The sequence below is a fragment of the Pararge aegeria genome (genome assembly GCF_905163445.1).
Source record: "Pararge aegeria chromosome W unlocalized genomic scaffold, ilParAegt1.1 SUPER_W_unloc_1, whole genome shotgun sequence".
Lineage (NCBI taxonomy): Eukaryota > Metazoa > Arthropoda > Insecta > Lepidoptera > Nymphalidae > Pararge > Pararge aegeria.
This window is the reverse complement of record NW_024396987.1, coordinates 518,957-533,073: the sequence shown is the minus strand read 5'-3', so window position 1 is coordinate 533,073 and position 14,117 is coordinate 518,957. Positions and strand designations below refer to the sequence as shown.

Here is a 14,117-nt window from a genome sequence, read left to right as displayed (position 1 = left end):
TTTTTTGTTCATCTGTTTTCACATCAAAGCGTATGCATTCTTTTTCAAAAATGTCAATCCACTGGTTTGCATTGGAATTTTTACTTGTAAATTTTTCTATCACAAACTTCTCAGCAACATGTTTCAAGCTCTGAGTTTTACTCACCTGCGTATTTTCTACTAATTTTTCAAATAACTTCTCCAATGTACCAGTGTCTGATGTAAGAGCGGCAACTTTTTCCTGGCAAATTTCTTCTAGAAATTGGTCCCCAAATTGTAAATTACCGTCCTCATCCACATAAACTTTTTCAAGCTCTTTTGTCAAAGTTATCCAGACTCTTCTTACCTGGTGCCTTTTTTTATGCTATTTTTTACTTTCACATACGCAGATGTTTTCAATATTTCTTTATGAAGATTAACTCGTTGTAACTCCCCGGGTATTGCGTACACTTTGTTATCACTTGTGGCTATTGAGGTTATAGCAAAAACGTTCGATTTTCCATCATTCCCAGGCGTCAGTGTAAATTCAAAACGAAGTTTCTCCATTTCCAATTGACGTTAATAAACAAAAATGTCGTTTTATAATAGGTTTTTAGTTTACTTCGTATGATTTCGTCAACTGAAACAACTTAAATGTGTTGCTCTGTAAAAACAAAGATTTATTTCGTTATTTTTATTACATTACGCTACAATTCAATTTTGAGACAAATATGTAAATCACTCCTACCTGTAAAAACAAAGAAACGACATTTAAAGTTTATTTCTTAAGTAAGTTCACAAATGGTTTTTGATTTATTCCGTTATCCGTTATAAGTCACGCACAATGACACATCAAAATTGTCTTTTTCTGACTGCCATATTTGTTACTGTTTTATCATAACTTTTGAACTGCTTTGCCGACGGCTTGGAGCGCGGGAGAATTTAAATTATACAATATTGAAACTCTAAAGAAATATACTTTCTTTACATATATATACTACAGCAATACACACATCTCTTAAATGGAGTATTGTAAGCTATTTTGAGTGCTTTGTTTTGGATAATTTGTAATAATTTATAATTAGTTGAACAAGTATTACTCCAAATGGGGCAAGCATAAGTTATTGTTGGCCTGACAAGTACAATATAAATTTTTAGCTTGGTAGACGCGCTAAGTTTCCTTTTTTCGATTTAAGATTAGGCTGAGGGCACCAAGTGTTTGTGCACCTCTTACTCGTAAATCTGCAATGTGCTTCGACCAATTTAGTTTTACGTCCATGTTTAACCCAAGATAGCGGACGGACCGTCTCCATTTGACGCTATATAACCAGCAAGTTCTAATGTTCTTAAGGGAGGTTCACGATGCCGAGTAAATAGAATGGCTTCAGTCTTGCTTTCGTTAAGCCTAAGCTTCCATTTAGTAAAAAAGGTGTGAAGCCGATCGATGGATAATTGTAAGCGACAAATTATCAATATCATCAGAAGATGTATAAGATGCCGTGTCATCCGCAAAACAGGCTAAATTTGTTCTAGGTTGTCTTGGGATGTCATTTAAATATAACAGAAACAAATATGGACCTAAAATAGATCCCTGAGGGACGCCAGCTGGCATTGTCCGACACAATGATTCGCTCTCACCAATATAAACCCTAAACTTACGATCCCGTAGATAGGACTTGACAAGTTTTATCAATGGTGAGGGTACGAGTATGTTAAGAACCACCAGTTCGTGAAGAAAGCCCTCGTGCCAGACGCTGTCAAAAGCTTTTTCAATGTCAAGTAAGACCATACCAGTAGATTGGTGAAGATTGAGGTTATGAGTTATATGTTCACAAACCCGAGCCAGCTGATGAGCAGTTGAATGCGATTGGCGAAAACCAAATTGCTCATTAATTAGTAAGTGCTCAGAAACTGCGCGTAGGCGATTGTACACAATTTTTTCAAATAATTTGCCTAAAGACGGAAGTAAGCTAATGGGTCTGTAGTTAGTTGGTACTGAGTCATCTTTGCCCGGTTTTTTTTAGTGCGATTATTTTAGCAGTTTTCCAGGCGCTCTGAAAGTAACCTATATACAGGCAACCATTGAAAATTTTTGTAACGAGAACAACATCCTTCTGTGAAAAATTCTTTAAAAGAGTGTTCACGATATCATCGTGCCCAGGTGATTTACGGGTTTTAAGCGTTTTTAAAATAGTACGCACTTCCGCTGGTCGAACAGGATGTGACAGATTAGAAATACTGTAACTTTAAATATAATGAAGGGAATTGCATTGGATGTCAAGGTTCCATCCGGATACTTAAGGGGGGGTATTGTAATTAGCTTGGGTTTCAGAGATCTAGATACGCGCCACTCCTCGACTCTTGGGTTTTCAATCTTTGAAAATGTTTTATTCCATTTGTTATCAGAAATGTTCTTAGTTACCACTTCATTCAAGCTACAAAAACGATTTATTAGACGGCGAACAAATTTTTTTAGAGCTCCTTTAGTAAGACAATTATCAACGCGACGCGAATTTTTGTAACTTATCAGTTGTCTAACATGTCGGGGCAACTTAGTAACGTTATTGGTCTTATATGTACCCATAGGGACTGTGCAGTCTCTCGCACGAATAATGGTTCTTTGCAAATGGTCTATGGCAAGATCAATTTCATTTACAGAGGAAAAGGTTCTTGAATGACATGTTAGGTATGTAGTTTTAAAAAAAACCTGCACAAAAATAACCTTAATCTATAGTTATATAATTTTAAATAAAATATGACTCATTCAAACCAGTTGAATACTAACATATTTTAAAAATATAACATTTATATAAAATATGAAAATTATCTTTAAAAAAATGACTCTTTCAAACCAGTTGAATCCGACGCGGCTTGGGGGGATGCATATTCCATATTGGCGTACATCGTATGACGGGTCGTTGAGTATGTCCAGGGTTCGAAATTTCTATGCGTGGCGATATTCCGAAACGGAGGGCAGTCCCTTGCAGCAAGCATTGGCGATTCCGGAGCGGATCGAACATCGCCTCGATCTCTCTGGATCTTCAATTCTTTCACCTCTTTTATTAAGCGTTTCAACTGTATTTTTAGCATTCGATTTTCTCTCAACAACCTTCCTTCACGGCAAATAAATGTAACTGGCTGCAACCGTTCGAATTTGATCCTTTTTCTCGGTCGCATTCTTTCATCATCAATAGAGCCGGATCTTCGCCGTTTGCCGGGCAGCGCGTAGTTTGACATAGCGTGGTTGATGAAAGCCGCGAATAACCACGAGAAACCAAAGAAAGAACGTTTAGAATTATTGAATGAAATTAAAATGTATAGTTCACAGTTAGAAAGTAATAGATTAAGTTATGAATCTGACACACAAATCCTAGAAGCACAAATAGCCAGATTACAGACTTCTTTACGTACACTGGCAGTAAAGTTTGACATGTATCAAAGGCAAATGATATCTGAGTACACACAGACTTCAGATGAATGGCATAAGACAGAACAACCCAGTGGTAAATTAACTTCACTATCTACCCATAGTTTTGATAGTATAGGCAGTCATCCCCAGTTTGTGTCATCAGTGTCATCACCCTCTAATGTGAGAAAGGTGTGTGTCAGGTTAAGTAACTCAAAATCACAAAACATAAATATTAATAATAATTCCTTTATTGAAGCAAATGCTCATAGTAGCGGTTCAATAAAAACAATTATGTACAGCGATGAAATTGGATGTAACATGGGCTTATATCTTAACTCTCAGTTGAATGGACACACAGTTTTGAACTACTGTTTACCCAACTCAAATTTAAAAGCTATTGTAGCTGCAATTTGTAGAAATTGCAGCTACAATAGAAATCGTGGTTATTCGCGGCTTTCATCAACCACGCTATGTCAAACTACGCGCTGCCCGGCAAACGGCGAAGATCCGGCTCTATTGATGATGAAAGAATGCGACCGAGAAAAAGGATCAAATTCGAACGGTTGCAGCCAGTTACATTTATTTGCCGTGAAGGAAGGTTGTTGAGAGAAAATCGAATGCTAAAAATACAGTTGAAACGCTTAATAAAAGAGGTGAAAGAATTGAAGATCCAGAGAGATCGAGGCGATGTTCGATCCGCTCCGGAATCGCCAATGCTTGCTGCAAGGGACTGCCCTCCGTTTCGGAATATCGCCACGCATAGAAATTTCGAACCCTGGACATACTCAACGACCCGTCATACGATGTACGCCAATATGGAATATGCATCCCCCCAAGCCGCGTCGGATTCAACTGGTTTGAAAGAGTCATTTTTTTAAAGATAATTTTCATATTTTATATAAATGTTATATTTTTAAAATATGTTAGTATTCAACTGGTTTGAATGAGTCATATTTTATTTAAAATTATATAACTATAGATTAAGGTTATTTTTGTGCAGGTTTTTTTTAAAACTACATACCTAACATGTCATTCAAGAACCTTTTCCTCTGTAAATGAAATTGATCTTGCCATAGACCATTTGCAAAGAACCATTATTCGTGCGAGAGACTGCACAGTCCCTATGGGTACATATAAGACCAATAACGTTACTAAGTTGCCCCGACATGTTAGACAACTGATAAGTTACAAAAATTCGCGTCGCGTTGATAATTGTCTTACTAAAGGAGCTCTAAAAAAATTTGTTCGCCGTCTAATAAATCGTTTTTGTAGCTTGAATGAAGTGGTAACTAAGAACATTTCTGATAACAAATGGAATAAAACATTTTCAAAGATTGAAAACCCAAGAGTCGAGGAGTGGCGCGTATCTAGATCTCTGAAACCCAAGCGAATTACAATACCCCCCCTTAAGTATCCGGATGGAACCTTGACATCCAATGCAATTCCCTTCATTATATTTAAAGTTACAGTATTTCTAATCTGTCACATCCTGTTCGACCAGCGGAAGTGCGTACTATTTTAAAAACGCTTAAAACCCGTAAATCACCTGGGCACGATGATATCGTGAACACTCTTTTAAAGAATTTTTCACAGAAGGATGTTGTTCTCGTTACAAAAATTTTCAATGGTTGCCTGTATATAGGTTACTTTCAGAGCGCCTGGAAAACTGCTAAAATAATCGCACTAAAAAAAACCGGGCAAAGATGACTCAGTACCAACTAACTACAGACCCATTAGCTTACTTCCGTCTTTAGGCAAATTATTTGAAAAAATTGTGTACAATCGCCTACGCGCAGTTTCTGAGCACTTACTAATTAATGAGCAATTTGGTTTTCGCCAATCGCATTCAACTGCTCATCAGCTGGCTCGGGTTTGTGAACATATAACTCATAACCTCAATCTTCACCAATCTACTGGTATGGTCTTACTTGACATTGAAAAAGCTTTTGACAGCGTCTGGCACGAGGGCTTTCTTCACGAACTGGTGGTTCTTAACATACTCGTACCCTCACCATTGATAAAACTTGTCAAGTCCTATCTACGGGATCGTAAGTTTAGGGTTTATATTGGTGAGAGCGAATCATTGTGTCGGACAATGCCAGCTGGCGTCCCTCAGGGATCTATTTTAGGTCCATATTTGTTTCTGTTATATTTAAATGACATCCCAAGACAACCTAGAACAAATTTAGCCTGTTTTGCGGATGACACGGCATCTTATACATCTTCTGATGATATTGATAATTTGTCGCTTACAATTATCCATCGATCGGCTTCACACCTTTTTTACTAAATGGAAGCTTAGGCTTAACGAAAGCAAGACTGAAGCCATTCTATTTACTCGGCATCGTGAACCTCCCTTAAGAACATTAGAACTTGCTGGTTATATAGCGTCAAATGGAGACGGTCCGTCCGCTATCTTGGGTTAAACATGGACGTAAAACTAAATTGGTCGAAGCACATTGCAGATTTACGAGTAAGAGGTGCACAAACACTTGGTGCCCTCAGCCTAATCTTAAATCGAAAAAAGGAAACTTAGCGCGTCTACCAAGCTAAAAATTTATATTGTACTTGTCAGGCCAACAATAACTTATGCTTGCCCCATTTGGAGTAATACTTGTTCAACTAATTATAAATTATTACAAATTATCCAAAACAAAGCACTCAAAATAGCTTACAATACTCCATTTAAGAAATGTGTGTATTGCTGTAGTATATATATGTAAAGAAAGTATATTTCTTTAGAGTTTCAATATTGTATAATTTAAATTCTCCCGCGCTCCAAGCCGTCGGCAAAGCAGTTCAAAAGTTATGATAAAACAGTAACAAATATGGCAGTCAGAAAAAGACAATTTTGATGTGTCATTGTGCGTGACTTATAACGGATAACGGAATAAATCAAAAACCATTTGTGAACTTACTTAAGAAATAAACTTTAAATGTCGTTTCTTTGTTTTTACAGGTAGGAGTGATTTACATATTTGTCTCAAAATTGAATTGTAGCGTAATGTAATAAAAATAACGAAATAAATCTTTGTTTTTACAGAGCAACACATTTAAGTTGTTTCAGTTGACGAAATCATACGAAGTAAACTAAAAACCTATTATAAAACGACATTTTTGTTTATTAACGTCAATTGGAAATGGAGAAACTTCGTTTTGAATTTACACTGACGCCTGGGAATGATGGAAAATCGAACGTTTTTGCTATAACCTCAATAGCCACAAGTGATAACAAAGTGTACGCAATACCCGGGGAGTTACAACGAGTTAATCTTCATAAAGAAATATTGAAAACATCTGCGTATGTGAAAGTAAAAAATAGCATAAAAAAAGGCACCAGGTAAGAAGAGTCTGGATAACTTTGACAAAAGAGCTTGAAAAAGTTTATGTGGATGAGGACGGTAATTTACAATTTGGGGACCAATTTCTAGAAGAAATTTGCCAGGAAAAAGTTGCCGCTCTTACATCAGACACTGGTACATTGGAGAAGTTATTTGAAAAATTAGTAGAAAATACGCAGGTGAGTAAAACTCAGAGCTTGAAACATGTTGCTGAGAAGTTTGTGATAGAAAAATTTACAAGTAAAAATTCCAATGCAAACCAGTGGATTGACATTTTTGAAAAAGAATGCATACGCTTTGATGTGAAAACAGATGAACAAAAAATTTAAATACTCAGATTGTTTATGGATAAAAGTTGTGCTGATTGGTATAGCTCAATGATCATAAAATTAACCGTCAACTCTGAATGGTCAATGTAGAGAAACAAATTCTGTGAATCATTTGCGAACAAGGGATGGAACCCAGTCACATATGCACTATTATTTAAATACAAAGAAGGTTCATTGTTAGATTATGCCATGAGAAAGGAAAAACTTTTGTTGGAAATGAGAAGAACAATTGACATAGGCACATTGTTGGATCTTATCGCAGCTGGTTTACCAGAGTTTATTCTTAATAGAATTGATAGAGAAGCATTACTTGATACAGTGGATTTATTCAATGAAGTGAGTAAATTTGAACACATGGTAAATAAGAGAAATTTTGTGGCTAAGGGAAAATATGGAAACAGAGCACAGACTAAAAATGAAGATAAAATTCCTTGCAAAATTTGTGAAAAATTAAATAAAGGAAATCGGTACCACTCTGGGAGTTCATGTTGGTTTCGAACAAAAGAGGACGACAAATGGAAAAAAATGCTATCAAACATGTTAACAATTCGGTGATTGAAGCTGAGTTAAATGAAACCGACCAAAAAAACGAATAGCAACACCACTAATTAATGTAAAATTATTATTAAATGATAAAGTACAAATAAATGGAATTTATGATTCCGGCTCAAATGTTTCTCTGATTAACTTAAAGTTACTTAAACTAAAAGGAAAAAGAAACAGTTCAAATGAAGCTAATTTAGTAACAATTAATGGTGTTAAAAAGACAAGTGGTTTGACAACTTTAAAAATAATAATCTTTGAATTGGAAAAAGATGTTGATGTATACATAATTGATGAAAAAAACTTTAAATATGAATTTTTGATTGGATTAGACATAATTAAAAGTTTTAAGCTTATTCAAAATGAAGACTTATCAATAACACAAAAACACTGTGTTAATACGGAAAATGAAAAAACTGAATTTTTTTTTACCAATATTAGAACAAATACAGTATTACAAGAAATACAAAAAAATAATAGCATTTGGTCGAATTACAAAATAAATTTGAATGAGCATGTTAACAAACAAGATTTCAAATTAATGATAGAGCACTTAAATTACACTAATAAGCAAATATAAATCCGTTTTTGCAAAGGACAAATATGATGTTGGTTCGGTTGATGGATATGAAGCGAGGATAGACTTATTAGTCGATAAATATTGTAGTAAGAGGCCTTATAGATGCACTATAGAAGATAAAAAAGAAATAGAAAAACAAATAGCAAAATTACTGGATACTAAACTTATAGAAGAGTCCTATAGTCCATTTGCTGCGCCTGTAACATTGGCATTTAAAAAAGAGGAGAACAGAAAGTCCAGGCTATGCATAGACTTCAGGGATTTAAATAAAATAGTAGTGCCTCAAGCTCAACCATTTCCCTTAATTGAAGATTTAATGATGAAAATGCAAATGCAAATTTTTTTCAACATTAGACATAAATTCAGCATTTTGGTCTATCCCTTTACGAATCGAAGATCGAAAAAAGACGGGATTCGTTACACAGGATGGACATTTTCAATGGACATGCCTTCCATTTGGGTTAAAGACCTCACCAGCAATTTTTCAGAGAATATTAAGTAATATATTGAGAAAGTATAAACTAATAGATTTCACAGTTAATTTCATTGATGATATACTCATTTATTCCGAAACTTTCGATGAACACATTGGTCATCTAACACAGTTATTAGATGCAATCAAAACAGAAGGCTTCAGGCTAAAATTTTACCAAATGCACCTTTGCATCAGACTCTGTCAAATACCTGGGTCACATAATTCAGAATAATTCTGTAAAACCACTTAAAGATAACCTGATTTCAATAAAAGATTTCCCAGTTCCAAAAACACAAAAAAATTACGAGTATATAGAAAAAAGAGCAATAATACTAGAACCATTGCATAATTTACTAAGGAAGAATCAAAAATGTGTTTGGTCAGATAAATGCCAAACAGCATTTGAAATGATAAAAAACTTGCTATGCTCACAACCAGTTCTAGAAATATATGATCAGGACTTACCAATAAACATCTATACTGATGCTTCTTTAGAAGGTATTGGGGCTATTTTAAAACAAACACAACCGGATGGTAAAGAAAATCCGGTTGCATATTTTTCAAAAAAATTAAATGAAGCACAAAAGAAAAAGAAAGCAATATACTTAGAATGCTTAGCTATCAAGGAAGCGGTGAGATACTGGCAACACTGGTTGATAGGTAAAACTTTTACAGTTTATTCAGACCACAAACCACTTGGAAACATGAATCTGAAATGTAGGGCTGATGAAGAGCTTGGTGATTTAACATATTATCTTTCACAATATGATTTTAAAATAAAATATGCACCAGGAAAACAGAATTTGGAAGCGGATTGCCTGAGCAGAAATCCGGTATTGGAGTCCAATGAAAATACAGATGAACAATTAAAAGTTGTGAACTTAATTAAACTTGAAGATATCATAAAAGATCAAAAAAATTACGAAGAAATACAAAACAAAAAAAGCAAATTAATTGAACGATGCAACGTCTTCTTCAAAATGGGTAAAAAACGAAAAAAAATAATTCTTTCTGAACAATTTAGCTAATTGTTGAAAAACGTGCATGATAAATTTTGCCATATTGGAATTGGACAAATGCAGAAGACAATTAGTCCACACTATGCAGCTAAAAATTTGATGAAGAACATCAAAAAAGTTTGTAGTAGTTGTGAAATTTGTATTAAAAATAAATCAAGAGGACAAGATAAATTTGGATTTATGTCTCAGCTTGGCCCAGCCACGAAACCCTTTCAAATAATCTCTATAGACACGATTGGAGGCTTTGGAGGTTCCAGATCAACAAAAAGATATCTTCATTTGGTTCATCCACCCTACAGTCCTGACCTGGCTCCCAGTGATTATTATCTCTTTCCAAAAATGAAAAAAGAACTTCGGGGGAAGAAGTTCTCAAGCGATGAAGAAGTGAAGGAAGCAGTTTCAGCTTATTTTTCAGACAAAGAAAAAACATTTTTTTTTCGAGGGTATACATAAGCTAATTGAAAGATCTGAAAAATGTATTAGGGTTGCAGGAGAATATATTGAAAAGGAAAAATAAACTTGTATTTTTATTTCCACGTCTTACCCCCGATGCCGCGAACTTAAAAACGCCCCCTCGTAGATACGAGTATCTGAGCGGTCATGGAAATAATTTAGCTTGGTTACCAGGAACTAAATTTCTAGGTGTGGGTACATCATTGGGAAAATTAAAACTATTTGATACAAGAACTCATAAAACAGCGCAATATTTCAGTTTACATACAGCTTATAAAACAATTAGCTTTTCATCCTAAAAATAAATGTTTAGTGACTGCAAGTAAAGATGGCACTTTGAAGGTCGTGGATTTAACCATGGGAAAAGCTTTATATTCTTTAGATCTAATGCTGCAAAGAATGCTGTTACTTATTCTAAGAGTGGTGCATTTATAGCTGCGGCTACTTCAGACCGATTGGTTGGTATATGGAAAACATAATTCAAATAGAATCTTGATTTAAAAGCTAGAAAAATATGAATTGTTATGATATTTCTTTCTACTTATACACATCAACAGAAATTAAGGGGTTTATTCCACTTGCATATATAGAAGTTTCGGAGGGATGGGCTTCGTCAGCATTGGTCTGCAACCCGTCTAGGAGAAGGAAAACTCAAAAATCAAACCCGGAATGGTTACTCTGTTAGGCGAGCATGGGTCCAACCTGTCTAAGCGGCAGTCACCTGCAGCCGACCTGGTTCCACATATATCGACTTATCGTTCCTGTGGGTCAGACCAGCTAGGCCGAGAGGGTGGTGTAGGTCTTGGGCAACCCTACATCTCCTCAATATCGTCCCAGGCGATGCACTGTCTGTGAAGAGGACACTTCACACGTGAGAGCTAGCTTTCGCGGAAACAACACGGAGAGTGGCAGTTACCAGTTATAAGTCCGCATGAATAGGCGTAAGTGTGGACGCTAGGGGTCATTCTCGACAGTGAGAGAGTCCATTGTAGACTCATCGATCAGTTACCAGCTCAAGCTAGGCAGCCCCCGGCCAATTGGGTACTGATCCGTCTCGGTGCGAGTCTGTTCTTTTGAGGTGTGGAGAACACTGGCTTATAGCCAGATAACTAGCGCCGTTATCTGTTACACCTGCATTCACGAAAATAAAACCTACTATTACCCGACTATCTATGCGTCTTGCGACGCGGAACGTCCGTACATTGAGGACAGGTCTCCCAAACACCTGTGGAGGCTTAGGTAACGTACAAGACCTACGTAAAACCGCTGTAATTGATCTTGAGTTAAAGAGGCTCAACATAGCAGTAACAGCTTTACAAGAAACACGAATTCCCGACGAAGGCTCCATTAGAGAATCTCACTACACTTTTTTTTGGAGAGGGAAAGAGGAATCTGCCAAACGTGAGCATGGTGTCGGGTTTGCAATAAGAAACGACCTTTTGCCATCGCTGGAGACCACTCGTGGTATATCAAAAATATGACCTATGAAAACATCAAAGACACTGTAAGTAAATATAAAAAGCAGTTTCATCTCCAATACAGAAACGGGAATAAAGTAGCTGTCATCTGTTATTCACCTGAAGCTCATCAAGCTGTTAAAAGGTGATCTGCTGATGGTGTATTACACATACACCCGCAAGGATGAAAAAACACCCAAGGTAGTTATCAAAGGTCTACCTGCCTATACTGAAAAGGATCTTCCTGATGAGCTCAAAAAGCTTGGCTTTGTGGGAGCTACTGTGACTAAATTAAAATTAAACAATGAGGCACCTTGTCCTCCATATTTAGTTCAACTCGCCGAAGGCTCTGATGTTGTCAAATTTCGACAAATAAAATACTTATTTAACTGTGTTATAACGATTGAAAAATTTAAACCTAACCTCTCTTCAGGTAGACAGTGCTTAAGTTGTTAGGGCTTTGGACATTCTTCGAAAAACTGTAATATGCCACCGCGTTGTGTTAACCCTTTATAGGGCAGAGGGGCTATTTTTACCACCAATATTTTCTACCGATTAAGCAGTGAGAACAAAATTAGGGAATATATATTTTTTTGCACTGGCAAATATGAATTATCTGTCTTGTCAATAATTAAAAAAAAAAAAGGTTTGTCTTTGGAATTTTTGTGATGGCCGATGCAGCTGTTGTAAAATTGGCGTATTTTTCATGATCAGTTTTAATCTCCGTGAATCTTCTTAATTTTACTTGGAAAGAGGTAATTACTTAGTTTCGTTTTGTGGAATTATAATTACTCCTATGATTTTTGCCTGTATTTTTGAATTCACCATCTTTTTTCTTTTTTCTAAGATTTTTTTCATTGGTGGGAATATTATTCCCGCTGCCCGGGTATGTCGTTCAACTAGTTCATATTTTTTTCAGATTTTCTCGTACAATGGAGCATTATTTGCGTGACGATGAAATAGAAAAGGCCTTGGAGGAGATCTTTGGGATTCCAGATGATGGTTCAGAAGACGGAAATGAGTCTGATGAGGCAGAAGAATTCAATGTGAACAATATTCAAAGAGTTCTGGAAGATAATAGTTCTTCCACAAGTTCTCCTGCGCCGGAGCAATCAGAATACACACTTAGAAATAGACCAGAGCCAGAGCCTTCCTCATCACATTCAACTTCTGCTGGAAGATCAGATTACTCACATCAGGACGAGTCTTTGAGTATTGAATCTACCCAACAGATCCCAGAATTACTGGAGGAAGAACCTAGTGATGAATCAGAATGTGAAGATGAGTCATGGGGAAAAAATATGTGGGATTCCCGGCCAGATCCTGAATTTGATGAGGTAACAGTACAACCTAAGTATCTTATGAATAGAAAAGCCCGTCCAGTAGCCCACTTTGAAAAGTTTTTCAACGATGATGGCTTTGATTTGATTATCACTCAGACGAACTTGTATGCGGAACAGGAACGGATAAAGAATTTGAGTCCTGTCGACAAAGCAGAAATTCGTGCTTTTTTGGGCATTTTTATTATAATGGGATATCACATTCTGCCCCAAATAGATTTGTATTGGTCAACAGACCCTGGCTTTAGAGTAAACGAAGTTGCTGATGTTACGACGGTAAAACGTTTCAAGAAAATATTACAGGCACTTCATTTGAATAATAACAGAGAACAACCCGAAAGAGGAAGTCCCGATTTTGACAAATTGTATAAACTTAGACCTCTCATATCATTACTCAATGATGCATTTCAAAATAATGCTACCAACTCATCATCACAGAGCATCGATGAGAGCATGATCCTCTTCAAAGGTAGATCCAGCTTGAAGCAGTATATGCCGTTGAAACCTATAAAAAGGGGATATAAAGTGTGGTGTTGCTGCGACAGCAGCACAGGGTATCTATATAATTTCGAAATTTATACAGGTAAAACGGGACAAGGAACAGAATAGCGCTTAGGTGCTAATGTTGTAAAAAGATTGTCAATCAAATTGTCAGAGAAAGCTTTCAAGAAACACATCACCTTCGATAATTTTTTTTGCGACTGGTCACTCATGCAGTATTTATATGAAAAAAATATATTTGCAAGTGGAACGGTTAGAAGAAATAGAGCAGTTTTACCTGGTATAATAAAAAGAACTGGCAGGAACAAGAGTTTGAAGTTGAAAAAAGGCGAGTGGAGTCACGTGGAGAACTAAACAAGACGTAGCTTTTACTGTATGGCAGGATACCAAAGAGGTTTTGTTACTAACCAATGCTTTTCATCCCAAAGAAGGAATGACTACAGTTCAAAGAACTCAACAAGTTGGCACTAAGCTGACAGTGAAATGCCCAAGGGTAGTGAAAGAATACACAAAAATAATGGCAGGTGTCGACCTATTTGATCAAATCAAGAACACATATTCTATCGGACGAAGAAGCAAACGCTGGTGGCTGCGGATATTCTACTTTTTGGTTGATGCAAGCTTGACAAATGCTTTCATTTTATATTCCAAAACACCAAGGGTACACAAGTTTACCAATTTAGAATTTCGGGTGGCTCTTGCAAGAGGACTT

At 36.2% G+C, this 14,117-nt stretch overlaps 1 protein-coding gene across 1 annotated transcript; it reads left to right on the top strand.

The window, feature by feature from the left end:
* Positions 1-12,496: 12,496 nt before the first annotated feature.
* On the top strand, positions 12,497-13,513 carry LOC120636755 (piggyBac transposable element-derived protein 4-like). The gene has a single exon (XM_039908316.1). It carries the CDS (start codon positions 12,497-12,499, stop codon positions 13,511-13,513), a length of 1,017 nt encoding a protein of 338 aa, XP_039764250.1.
* Positions 13,514-14,117: the final 604 nt, after the last annotated feature.

Bases quoted from the DNA above. Each gene is read 5' to 3' on its own strand.
- LOC120636755 (XM_039908316.1), top strand. From the start codon at position 12,497: ATGGAGCATTATTTGCGTGACGATGAAATAGAAAAGGCCTTGGAGGAG.